General features: G+C 37.2%; 1 protein-coding gene and 1 pseudogene across 2 annotated transcripts in view; one reads left to right on the top strand and one right to left on the bottom strand.

The window, feature by feature from the left end:
• Positions 1-1,736: 1,736 nt before the first annotated feature.
• On the bottom strand, positions 1,737-2,064 carry LOC308341274 (mitochondrial import inner membrane translocase subunit TIM14-like; annotated as a pseudogene). The gene has a single exon. The product of its transcript is annotated as a mitochondrial import inner membrane translocase subunit TIM14-like (transcript).
• A 1,602-nt stretch (positions 2,065-3,666) lies between these two features.
• The window catches only part of XKR9 (XK related 9), a 44,944-nt gene continuing 34,923 nt past the window's right edge, over positions 3,667-13,687 (top strand). The window contains exon 1 of the mRNA XM_080800045.1: positions 3,667-3,992. Within this exon, the coding sequence (XP_080656171.1) occupies positions 3,721-3,992 (272 nt within the window). The 5' untranslated portion in view covers positions 3,667-3,720. The remainder of the gene's footprint in view (positions 3,993-13,687) is intronic.

Genomic DNA, 13,687 nt, shown 5'->3' with positions numbered 1-13,687 from the left:
GTTTGTGTTTTTTCCATAGCACTTATCACCTTCCAATATAATATTCAATTCATTTATTTATTTAATAAATAGTATTAATTATTATTTTTATTGTTAATTGACTATCTTTCTCTGTTCAGATGTAAATTCCACAAGGGCAGGGATTTTTGTTTGTTTGTTTCTTTTGTCATTTGCTATATCCCCAAAGCCTAGAACAACACATGGTAGGTTCTAAGTAAGTATTTTAATTCAGTTGAACAGAACCTTCTGATTAAACCTCATCCTTCTAAACTCCATACTTATGTCTTTCATTTTAAGATAAGAAACTTACCACATGGAAATTCATGGCCTGCTCGTTTGGGAAAACTCAGATTTTAAAATTATTGTTTTCCATCCTATTGGCCACAGCATTCTTGTTAGGGAAACTAGTGATAGTGAATTTTTTTTTTTTTTTCATTAAGAAGAGTGAAATGCCTTTTAGTTTTATTTTGAAAACTTTAAACAAATCTTAAAAGTGGTAAAATGATAACACTAAGTATTAGCTGGTGTGTGTTTGCAGTAACATTTTCACCTCCTGCTTTTTAAAGTGATAAGCATTCTTTATAGAACATGTAGGGTGTTAGTCCACTTGGGCTGCCGTAACAGAATAACTACAGACTTTGTGACTTAAACAATAGACATTTATTTTTTCACAGTTCTGGAGACTAGTAGTCCAGTATCAAGGTGCCAGCAGGGTTCGTTTCTTGTGAGGCCTCTCACTTTGGGTTGCAGATGATTGCTTCCTAGCTGCATACTCATGTGGCCTTTCCTGTGTGTGTATGGGAGTGGAGTGTGTGTAGGGGGGAGGTCTCTGTTGTCTCTTCTTTTTATAAGGACATCAGCCCTTTTGGATTAAGGCCCTGTCCTTATTACTCCTTTTAATCTCAATTACCTCCTTAGAGGCCCATCTCTAAGTACAGTCACATTGGTGGTTAGTATTTCATAAGAACTTTGGAGGGAAACCATTCAGTTCATACATATAGAAAAGAATAAGAAGAGGAAAAAAATTCATTTATAATACCATTAATTCCCCAGGTAAAACTTCTGTTAACATTTTTGTATTCCTCCAGTCATATTTTTGTGTGTGTGTGTGTTTTCAAAGCTTTGCAATCATGCCATAGTATTTTCTTTTTTTTAACTTAACATTCTTTAATGTGAAGTCAAAGTTTGCAAACTCAGATGCTTATAGGGATCAGGCAGGCAAGGTAATAATGGTAACTAACATTTATTGAGTTCTGTTTGCCAAGTACTTTCCTAGAAATGTGTATTTATTATATATGTCCTCTTTCTTAGTCTTCACCACAACCCTATGAAATATATGCCATTATTTTTTCCATATTTCAAGTGAAAGAAAATAAGGCATAGGGAGGTAAAAGAACATGTTTGAGGACACAGCTAGTAGGTAGCTTTATTGGCATTGAGACCCAGCTGCTGAAATGACTGAAATGGGGTGGTGGGCTACTGTGGTGAACTTGAGAGAACATGCCCCACCTAGGGCATCCACAGCTCATGAAGAAAGGTCAGTCTATTGTAACAGATCTTTCAGTTTTTTGATAGCAGCGAAAAATCTGTATTTTTACATGAAACATTGGCAATTAGGAAAATTAAAAAAACATTGTTGAATAGAAATTTTTTTTAGCTTTGAGACATCTTATTATAAAAAGCTAGTACTTCTAAACATAAACTAGTAAGAACTTAAAACTCATTGCACTTTTACTTCACTTTTTATCTTGACCTTGTAGTAAATCTTTAGCTTCATTGATTTTTCCTGCTGTATAAGGAGATCCTCCCTTGTTAGAGTGATTAAAAAGCACAATTTGTAGAAGAGCATCTCTTTTCCTTTATTGGTAGTAGAGCTTACGCCTGCTGTTAATGCTGCCTCTTGTTTTGGCACTTTGTGTTCAAACCTACCTCTGTAGTAGCTGCCACTGAAGGTAAATTTTGGTAGACTTTGAAAACTTATTTTGCTTGAAGCTCTATATGCTTCATGGCTTGCAAAACATAACAGCTTGTAAATCCTGCAGCAGTAACCGTCAGTCCATTTGCTACTACTACACTGCCCAAAGCTCTGGCTTGGTGCCCCTGCATCCACCGAGAGGTTTATCCCAGCCCAGAGGCTACAGCCATCAATTCCATGCCTCTACCAGAAAGCACCACTGGCAGGTAAAAAGAGCCCAGACACAAGTACCCCAGGAAATATGGGAGCAGCTGCCAAGTCAGACAGATCTTGTCTGTAGATTGCATTCAGCCCACATTTATAAAATAGGGGTCACAATAGTAATACCTGTCTCCAAATTTTGATGTAAGATTTAAATGGGGGATTCTATGTATAAGGTTTAGTTTAGTACCTGGCACATAGTGCTAAGTAAATGTTAGCTAACATTTGTCCAGTCATTGGAATTCTTTAAAAGTATCATTTACTATTGTTTTTATTTTAAGAGATTATGTAAGTAATATATGGGTACATGTCTTTTATAAAAAAATTCCAACAGTATAAAAGAATAATTAATTATAGGATTGAAGTTGCATTTGCTTTCCACTCCCAACTTCCTTCCTCTCTCTGTATATAATTAAAAACCCATAAATGCTGTATTTATCTTTCTGGCATTTTTTTTTTTCACTTTATATGTCTTGGAGATCTTCTGAGGCCAGTTTATACAAAACGTCTTCATTCTTTTTAAATGTTGTATGATGTATTCTTTACTCTGGTGTACCATAATTTATCAAACTAGGTCTCATTTGTCATTTAGGCAGTTTTCAACCTTTGGCTATTATAAAGAAGGTTTTGCAAATAGTATATATATTTGTGCACATTTGTGACATTTTCCCTAGGCTTGATTCTTAGATGGAATTGCTGAATCAAAACCATATTAAGTTAACCATAGAGAACACACTGATGGTTACTGGAGGGAAGGTGGCTGGTGGGTGGGTGAAATAGGTAATGGGGATTGAGGAGTGCACTGTGATGAGCACTGGGTATTGTATGGAGTTGCTGAATCACTATATTGTACACCTGAAAGTGATTTCACACTGTATGTTAACTGGAATTAAAATTTAAAAACTATATTAAGAATTTTCACGGCTATTGCACCTTTGTTAAATATTTTTTAGTAGCTTTGTAGTATTCCATTTTGTGAATCTACCATTATTTACTGATTTCTTATGTTGACACAGTTAGATTGTTTCTAATTTTTTGCCACTGTAGATGGACCTGTGATAAATATCTTTGTTAGTAGGTTATGGTTTTTAAAAGGTAAGTAGTCAGGAAGTTTTCAACTAATAAGTATATTTCTGAGGCTTTTCTTTCCCAAAACTATTATAAGAACCATATTTAGTCATAATTTATTATTTCTAGAAAAATAGAGGTTTGATAAAATCATGGCCTAGGGTTTTTAATATTACAGTCAAGATTCTTAGAATCTTTTATATATGTTTCATTTTAGGTGTTGTCATCTGTAATGAAGATCACTGAAAAACAGAAGATTGAATAAAGCCTTGTAACATTGGACCTGGATAGGAGATTTAGAAAAGAAAATTACTCACTTTGGTTTTAGTGTTTCAATTTCATAATATTTATTTTGAATAAATTTAAGGAGTAGAAATTAAAATTCAGTGCTATACTAACAGATGACTAATATTATTTTTTTCTTTTTTTTTGTATGAGAGAAGAAAATAGATAACCAAGAGCTCTAGTGATTCATAATGAAATACACTAAATTGCACTTTATGTTGTCAGTTCTTGGCATTATAATCTATATAACTGATTTAATTGTGGACATTTGGGTTTCTGTCAGGTTTTTCTATGAAGGACGAAATGTTTTTGGTATTTTAACAGTAAGCTTTATGCTCTTTGGAACACTTGTGGTGCAGTGTTTTAGTTACTCTTGGTTCAAGGCTGATTTAAAGAAAGCAGGCCAAGAAAGTCAGCACTGTTTTCTTCTACTTCATTGCTTGCAAGGAGGAGTTTTTACAAGGTGAGCATACACTTTTGATCATTAACATTGTTTTTCTTTTATGTAAAAAAGAAACTACCTTTCTGTGTTTGGGTAGTCAAATGTACAAAGTTCCCCTAATTGCATGTAGCACAAAGGTCACTTGCTCCTTACTATCAGTGGTTATATAAGTCATTGCTACTGTTAGAATTTTCTAGGTTCATTAATAGAATGTTTTAATTTACCTTGGGACACCTGGGTGGCTCAGTTGGTTAAGCATTCAGCTCTTGATTTTGGTTCTGGTCATGATCTCAGGGTTGTGGGATCCAGTCCTGCGTCAGGCTTGGTTCAGCGTGGCATCTGCTGCTCTCCCGTCTCCTCCCCGCCTTCCCCTGCTTGTGTACGTGCACACATGAGCGTGTGTGTGTGTGTGTGTGTGTGTGTGCATGTGCGTGTGTGTTCTCTCTCTCAAAATCTTAAGGGATGTTTTCTTAAATTTCAATTCAATTAATATATAGTGTACTATTAGTTTCAGAGGTAGAGTTCAGTGATTCATCAGTCTTATATAATACCCAGTGCTCATTACATCATGTGTCCTCCTTAATGTCCATCACCCTGTTACCCTATTCCCTCAGCCCCCTCCCCTCCAGCAACCCTCAGTTTGTTTCCTATGGTTAAGAGTCTCTTATGGTTTGTCTCCCTCTCTGACTTTGTCTTGTTTTATTCTTCCCTCCTTTCCCCCCACAATCCTGTTTTTTTTTTTCTCTTAAATTTCAAATATGAGTGAGATCATATGATTATTGTCTTTCTCTGGTTGACTTATTTTGCTTGGCATAATACTGTCTAGTACCAGCCACGTTCCTGCAAATGGCACGATTTAATTTTTTTGATGGCTGAGTAGTATTCGTATATATCTATATCTATATATGTATATATATATATACATACCACATGTTTCTTTATTCATCTGTTGATGGACATTTGGGCGCTTTACATAGTTTGGCTATTGTGGACATTGCTGCTATAAACATTGGGGTGCACGTGCCCCTTCGAATTAAGTTACTTTTTCTGATATGTACTCACTTTTTGTGGGGGGGATGACTCATTTCTTTGTCTTATGAATCTTTTATCTTCTATTTTGTATTCCAATCCTGATTATATAAATATAGTTTATCACATGCAACTCTGTTAGATGACTTAATTTTTTAAGTTTCTTATACCATTGATATAACTATATGAAATTTTTATTGTAACAGTTGCAGTAGCCATATGGTTAATTAGGTAGAATCATATGCAGAACTAAAAATAACTTTAAGAATCATCTTGTTTGGGGCGCCTGGGTGGCTCAGTGGGTTAAGCCTCTCCCTTCGGCCCAGGTCATGATCTCAGGGTCCTGGGATTGAGCCCCGCATCGGGCTCTCTGCTCAGCGGGGAGCCTGCTTATTCCTCTCTCTCTGCCTGACTGTCTGCCTACTTGTGATCTCTGTCTGTCAAATAAATAAAATCTTAAAAAAAAAAAAAAAGAGAATTATCTTGTTTGAGGACACCTGAATGGCTTAGTTGTTAAGCATCTGCCTTCAGCTCAGCTTATGATCCCAGGGTCCTAGGATTGAGTCCCATGTCGGGCTCCTTGCTCAGCAGGGAGCCTGCTTCTCCCTCTGCTTGCCGCTCCCCCTGCTTGTGTTCTCTCTTTCTCTCCCTCTCTCTCTGACAGATAAATAAAATCTTAAAAAAAAATCATCTTGTTCATCTTGTTATTTTATAGTTAAATTAGGAATCTAAACAAGTCCTGAGAATTCTATGGTTTTCCATATGTCTAATTTCATTTGACCTTTTCATTATTATCTTAAGGCATTTAATTCTGTTAAAAGCAGTATATATAATAGATAAAGAGAAAAATAAAGACAAATATTAGATGGATAATATTTTTTTGTTGTTACAGTTAGATTTTGAATTTGGGCTATTTTAATTACCATCTTTCTTGAGAGATATTTTAGTGACTATAGAATTCTAATATGTAGTTATTTTATCTCTGCATATTATAGTCTCTGTGTATAAATCTCTTGGTTTCTGTTGTTGCTGTTCAGGAATTAGATGTCAGTTTTACTGCTGTTCCTTTGTTTTTTAAAAAAATTTAAAAATGTTAATTTTTTTATAAGATTATTAGAGAGAAAGAGACAGACAGAGTGAGGGATCATGAGCAAGAGGGAAGGGTAGAGGGAGAAGCAGACTCCCTGCTGAACAGGGAGCCCAGTGCGGGACTTGGCCCCAGGATCGGGATCATGACCTGAACTGAAGGCAGACGCTTGACCAACTGAGCCACCCAGGTGCCCACTGCTATTCTTTAAAAAGTATTTTATCTTTTTGGGTTTCTAAAGTTTCTGATATATCTAGGTGTAGATTTTTTTTTTCTTTTTTTGCTTGGGATTTGCTGGCCTTAATTCTGTGGATTATTATCTTCCAACAGTCTTGCACAATTCTCAGCCATTATCTTTTCTAATGTTTTCTGTACTACATTTCCTTCTGGGACTCCAAGCAAATGTAAGTTAGATCTCACACTATCTAATATGAATGTTGCATGTTAGGTGTTTCGAATTTTTATTTTTGGACTCTATGTGGTACATTCTGTGAAAATTTTTCTTAACTCTTTTTATTTCACTAGTACTTTCATTGTGGCCAAAATGTTATTCCATCCAACCTCTTGAGTTTTATTTTATTTTTTAATTTTAATTTTATTTTATTATTTTTTAATTTAAATTCAGATTGTTTAACAAATAATGTAGTTACAGGAGTAGAAGTTAGTGATCATCACTTATATGTAACATCTAGCGCTCATCACAGAATTGCCATCCTAATACCCATCACCCATTTAACCAGTTCCCTCACTCACTTCCCCTCTAGCAACCCTCAGTTTGTTCTCTATAGTTAAGAGTCATTTATAGTTTCCCTTCCTCTCTATTTTTTTTTTTTTAAAGATTTTATTTATTTATTCGTCACAGAGAGAGATCACAAGCAGGCAGAGAGGCAGGCAGAGAGAGAGAGGAGGAAGCAGGATCCCTGCTGAGCAGGGAGCCCGATGCGGGGCTCGATCCCAGGACTCTGAGATCATGACCTGAGCTGAAGGCAGAGGCTTAACCCACTGAGCCACCCAGGCGCCCCCTTCCTCTCTATTTTTATCTTATTTTTCCTTCCCTTCCCCTATGTTCATCTATTTGGTTTCTTAAATTCCACATGTGAGTGAAATCATATAATATTTGTCTTTCTCTGACTTATTTTGCTTCGCATAATACACTCTAATTCCATCTATGCACTGCAAATGGAAAGATTTCATTCTTTGTGATGACTCAGTAATATTCCTGTGTGTGTGTGCGCATGCATGTGCGCGTCACATCTTTATCCATTCATCAGTCAGTGGACGTTTGGGCTCTTTCCCTAATTTGGCTATTGTTGATAGTGCTGCTATAAACATTGGGGTGCATGTGCCCCTTTGAATCAACATTTTTGTATCTTTTGGGTAAATAACTAGTGGTGCAATTGGTGGGTTGTAGGGTAGTTCCATTTTTACCTTTTTTTTCTTTTTTTTTAATTTTAATTTTTTTTAATAAACATATAATGTATTATTAGCCCCAGGGGTACAGGTCTGTGAATTGCCAGGTTTACACACTTCACAGCACTCACCATTGCACATACCCTCCCCAATGTCCATAACCCCACCACCCTCTCCCTATGCCCCTCCCCCAACCCCCTCCCCCCGGCCACCCTCAGTTTGTTTTGTGACATTAAGAGTCTCTTATGGTTTGTCTGCCTCCCGATCCCATCTTGCTTCATTTTTTCTTTTCCTACCCCCCAAACCCCCCATGTTGCATCTCCACTTCCTCATATCAGGGAGATCATATGATAGTTGTCTTTCTCCAATTGACTTATTTTGCTAAGCATAATACCCTCTAGTTCCATCCATGTTGTCGCAAATGGCAAGATTTCATTTCTTTTGATGGCTGCATAGTATTCCATGGTATATATATATATATACCACATCTTCTTTATCCATTCATCTGTTGATGGACATCTAGATTCTTTCCATAGTTTGGCTATTGTGGACATCATTGCTATAAACATTCGGGTGCACGTGCCCCTTCGGATCACTACGTTTGCATCTTTAGGGTAAATACCCAGGAGTGCAGTTGCTGGGTCGTAAGGTAGCTCTATTTTCAACTTTTTGAGGAACCTCCATGCTGTTTTCCAGAGTGGTTGCACCAGCTTGCATTCCCACCAACAGTGTAGGAGGGTTCCCCTTTCTCCGCATACTTACCAGCATCTGTAATTTCCTGACTTGTTAATTTTAGCCATTCTGACTGGTGTGAGGTGGTATCTCATTGTGATTTTGATTTGTATTTCCCTAATGCCAAGTGACGTGGAACACTTTTTCATGTGTCTGTTGGCCATCTGGATGTCTTCTTTGCAGAAATGTCTGTTCATGTCCTCTGCCCATTTCTTTTCTTTTTTTTTTTTTTAATATACATATAATGTATTTTTATCCCCAGGAGTACAGGTCTGTGAATTGCCAGGTTTACACATTTCACAGCACTCACCATAGCACATACCCTCCCCAATGTCCACCACCCCACCCCCGTTTCCCGACCCCCCTCCCCCCAGCAACCCTCAGTTTGTTTTGTGAGATTAAGAGTCACTTATGGTTTGTCTCTCTCCTGCTCCCATCTTGTTTCATTTATTCTTTTCCTACCCCCAAACCCCCCATGTTGCATTTCCACTTCCTCATATGAGGGAGATCATATGATAGTTGTCTTTCTCTGATTGACTTATTTCACTAAACATGATACCCTCTAGTTCCATCCACGTCGCTCTGCCCATTTCTTGATTGGATTCTTTGTTCTTTGGGTGTTGAGTTTGCTAAGCTCTTTATAGAATTTGGACACTAGCCCTTTATCTGATATGTCTTTTGTAAATATCTTCTCCCATTCTGTCAGATGTCCTTTGGTTTTGTTAACTGTTTCCTTTGCTGTGCAAAAGCTTTTGATCTGGATGAAATCCCAATAGTTCATTTTTGCCCTTGCTTCTGTTGCCTTTGGCGATGTTCCTAGGAAGAGTTGCTGCGGCTGAGGTCGAAGAGGTTGCTGCCTGCATTGTCCTCAAGGATTTTGATGGATTCCTTTCTCACATTGAGGTCCTTCATCCATTTTGAGTCTATTTTCGTGTGTGGTATAAGGAAATGGTCCAATTATAATTTTCTGCATGTGGCCGTCCAATTTTCCCACACCATTTGTTGAAGAGGCTGTCATTTTTCATTGGACATTCTTTCCTGCTTTGTTGAAGATTAGTTGACCATAGACTTGAGGGTCTGTTTCTGGGCTCTCTATTCTGTTCCATTGGTCTATATGTCTGTTTTTGTGCCAGTACCATACTGTCTTGACAATGACAGCTTTGTAATAGAGCTTGAAGTCTGGAATTGTGATGCCACCAACTCTGGCTTTCTTTTTCAATATTCCTTTGGCTATTTGAGGTCTTTTCTGGTTTTTAGGATAATTTGTTCCATTTCTTTGGAAAAAAATGGGTGGGATTTTGATAGGGATGGCATTAAATGTGTAGATTGCTTTAGGTAGCATAGACATTTTCACAATATTTTTTCTTCCAATCCATGAGCATGGAACATTTTTCCATTTCTTTGTGTCTTCCTCAGTTTCTTTCATGCGTACTTTATAGTTTTCTGAATATAGATTCTTTGCCTCTTTGGTAAGGTTTATTCCTAGGTATCTTATGGTTTTGGGTGCAACTGTATATGGGATTGACTCCTTAATTTCTCTTTCTTCTGTCTTGTTGTTGGTGTAGAGAAATGCAACTGATTTCTGTGCATTGATTTTATATTCTGACACTTTACTGAATGCCTGTACAAGTTCTAACAGATTTGGAGTGGAGCCTTTTGGGTTTTCCACATATAGTATCATATCATCTGCAAAGAGTGATAGTTTGATTTCTTCTTTGCCGATTTGGATGCCTTTAATTTTTTTTTGTTGTCTGATTGCTGAGGCTAGGACTTCTAGTACTATGTTGACTAGCAGTGGTGATAATGGTCATCCCTGCCATGGTCCTGACCTTAGCAGAAAAGCTCTCAGTTTTTCTCCATTGAGAATGATATTTGCGGTGGGTTTTTCATAGATGGCTTTGGTAATATTGAGGTATGTGCCGTCTATCCCTACACTTTGAAGAGTTTTGATCAGGAAGGGATGCTGTATTTTGTCAAATGCTTTTTCAGCGTCTATTGAGAGTATCATATGGTTCTTGTTCTTTCTTTTATTAATGTATTGTATCACATTGATTGATTTGCAGATGTTGAACCCACCTTGCAGCCCTGGAATAAATCCCACTTGGTCGTGGTGAATAATCCTTTTCATGTACTGTTGGGTCCTATTGGCTAGTAATTTGGTGAGAATTTTCGCATCTGTGTTCATCAGGGATATTAGTTTGTAATTCTCTTTTTTGATGGGATCCTTGTCTGGTTTTGGGATCAAGGTGATGCTCGCCTCATAAAATGAGTTTGGAAGTTTTCCTTCCATTTCTATTTTTTGGAACAGTTTTAGGAGAATGGAATTAATTCTTCTTTAAATGTTTGGTAGAATTCCCCTGGGAAGCTGTCTGGCCCTGGGCTTTTGTTTGGAGATTTTTTTTTTTTTAATATTTTATTTATTTGACAGAGAGAAATCACAACGAGGCAGAGAGGCAGGCAGAGAGAGAGGAGAAAGCAGGCTCCCCGCGGAGATGAGAGCCTGATGCGGGGCTCGATCCCAGGACCCTGAGATCATGACCTGAGCCGAAGGCAGAGACTTTAATCCACTGAGCCACCCAGGCGCCCCTCTTTGGAGATTTTTGATGACTCTTTCAATCTCCTTATTGGTTATGGGTCTGTTCAGGTTTTCTATTTCTTCCTGGTTCAGTTGTGGTAGTTTATATGTCTCTAGGAATGCATCCATTTCTTCCAGATTGTCAAATTTGTTGGCGTAGAGTTGCTCATAGTATGTTATTATAATTGTTTGTATTTCTTTGGTGTTGGTTGTGATCTCTCCTCTTTCATTCATGATTTTATTTATTTGGGTCCTTTCTCTTTTCTTTTTGATAAGTCTGGCCAGGAGTTTATCAATCTTATTAATTCTTTCAAAGAACCAGCTCTTAGTTTCGTTGATTTGTTCTATTGTTTTTTTTTTTTTTTTTTTTAGTTTCTATTTCATTGATTTCTGCTCTGATCTTTATGATTTCTCTTCTCCTGCTGGGTTTAGGCTTTCTTTGTTGTTCTTTCTCCAGCTCCTTTAGGTGTAGGGTTAGGTTGTATATTTGAGACCTTTCTTGTTTCTTGAGAAAGGCTTGTACCGCTATATATTTTCCTCTCAGGACTGCCTTTGCTGTGTTCCACAGATTTTGAACCGGTTTTTTTTTTTTCATTATCGTTTCTTTCCATGAATTTTTTCAATTCTTCTTTAATTTCCTGGTTGACCCATTCATTCTTTAGAAGGATGCTGTTTTAGTCTCCATGTATTTGTGTTCTTTCCAAATTTCCTCTTGTGATTGAGTTCTAGCTTCAGAGCATTGTGGTCTGAAAATATGCAGGGAATGATCCCAATCTTTTGGTACCATTTGAGACCTGATTTGTGACCCAGGGTGTGGTCTATTCTGGAGAATGTTCCATGTGCACTAGAGAAGAATGTGTATTCTGTTGCTTTGGGATGGAATGTTCTGAATATATCTGTGATGTCCATCTGGTCCAGTGTGTCATTTAAGGCCTTGATTTCCTTGTTGATCTTTTGCTTAGATGATCTGTCCATTTCAGTGAGGAGAGTGTTAAAGTCCCCTACTATTACTGTATTACTGTCGATGTATTTCTTTGATTTTGTTATTAATTGGTTTATATAGTTGGCTGCTCCCACGTTAGGGGCATAGATATTTAAAATTGTTAGATCTTCTGTTGGACAGACCCTTTGAGTATAATATAGTGTCCTTCCTCATCTCTTATTAGTGTCTTTGGCTTAAAATCTAATTGATCTGATACAAGGATTGCCACCCCAGCTTTCTTCTGATGTCCATTAGCATGGTACATTGTTTTCCACCCCCTCCCTTTAAATCTGGAGGTGTCTTCAGGTCTAAAATGAGTTTCTTGTAGGCAGCATATTGATGGGTTTTGTTTTTTTATCAGTCTGATACCCTGTGTCTTTTAATTGCGGGCATTTAGCCCGTTTCCATTCAGGGTAACTATGGAAAGATATGAATTTAGTGCCACTGTATTGCCTGTAAGGTGGCTGTTACTGTATATTGTCTCTGTTCCTTTCTGATCTACTACTTTTAGGATCTCTCTTTGCTTAGAGGACCCCTTTCAATATTTCCTGTAGAGCTGGTTTGGTGTTTGCAAATTCTTTTTCAGTTTTTGTTTGTCCTGGAAGCTTTTTATTTCTCCTTCTATTTTCAATGATAGCCTAGCTGGATATAGTATTTTTGGCTGCATTTTTTTCTCGTTTAGTGCTCTGAATATATCATGCCAGTTCTTTCTGGCCTGCCAGGTCTCTGTGGATAGGTCTGCTGCCAATCTAATATTTTTACCCTTGTATGTTACAGACTTCTTTTCCCGGGCTGCTTTCAGGATTTTCTCTTTGTCGCTAAGACTTGTAAATTTTACTATTAGGTGATGGGGTGTGGACCTATTCTTGTTGATTTTGAGGGTGGTTCTCTGCACCTCCTGGATTTTGATGCTTGTTCCCTTTGCCATATTAGGGAAATTCTCTCCCCATAATTTTCTCTAATATACCTTCTGCTCCCCTCTCTCTTTCTTCTTCTTCTGGAATCCCAATTATTCTAATGTTGTTTCATCTTATGGTGTCACTTATCTCTCGAATTCTTCCCTCATGATCCAGTAGTTGTTTGTCTCTCTTTTGCTCAGCTTCTTTATTCTTTATTCTCTGTCATTGGTCTTCTATATCAGTAATTCTTTCTTCTGCTTCATTTATCCTAGTAAGAGCCTCCATTTTTGATTGCACCTCATTAATAACTTTTTTGATTTCAACTTGGTTAGATTTTAGTTCTTTTATTTCTCCAGAAAGGGCTTTTATCACTCCAGAGAGGGTTTCTCTAATGTCTTCGATGCCTTTTTCAAGCCTGGCTAGAACCTTGAGAATCATCATTCTGAACTCTAGATCTGACATATTACCAATGTCCGTATTGATTAGGTCCCTAGCCTTTGGTACTGCCTCTTGTTCCTTTTATTGTGGTGAGTTTTTCCTCCTTGTCATTTTGTCGAGATAAGAATATATGAAGGAGCAAATAAAATACTAAAAGGGTGGCAAAGACCCCAGGAAAATGTGCTTTTACCAAATCAGAAGAGACCCCAAATCGTGGTGGGGAGAAAGGGGGTAAAAAGAAGTTCAGAAAAAAATAAATTAAAAAAAGAAAACAAAGAAAAAATATAAAAAAGAAAAAAATATATATAAGACTGGTGACTAGGACGGGGTCGCCCACTTAATTTTGGGAGTATTTTGGTCTCCCAAAATTTGGTAGAAGAAACTACCTCCCAAGATTTTAAATAATGAAAAACATATATAAAGGTAAACACAATGAAGGGATGGAATATAACTATAAAGATGAAAAAAATTTTTTTTTAAAATTTGTAAAAAAGGAGTTCATAAGGTAAGTTGGTTGGGAGAATAAAGAAAAAGAAAGTGGAGAGAATTTGCTTGGGCTAGAGA

Source organism: Martes martes, assembly GCF_963455335.1.
Source record: "Martes martes genome assembly, chromosome: 4".
NCBI classification, from domain to species: Eukaryota; Metazoa; Chordata; class Mammalia; order Carnivora; family Mustelidae; genus Martes; species Martes martes.
The sequence above is the reverse complement of the archived record's forward strand: the minus strand, read 5'-3'. Positions and strand labels throughout refer to the sequence as shown.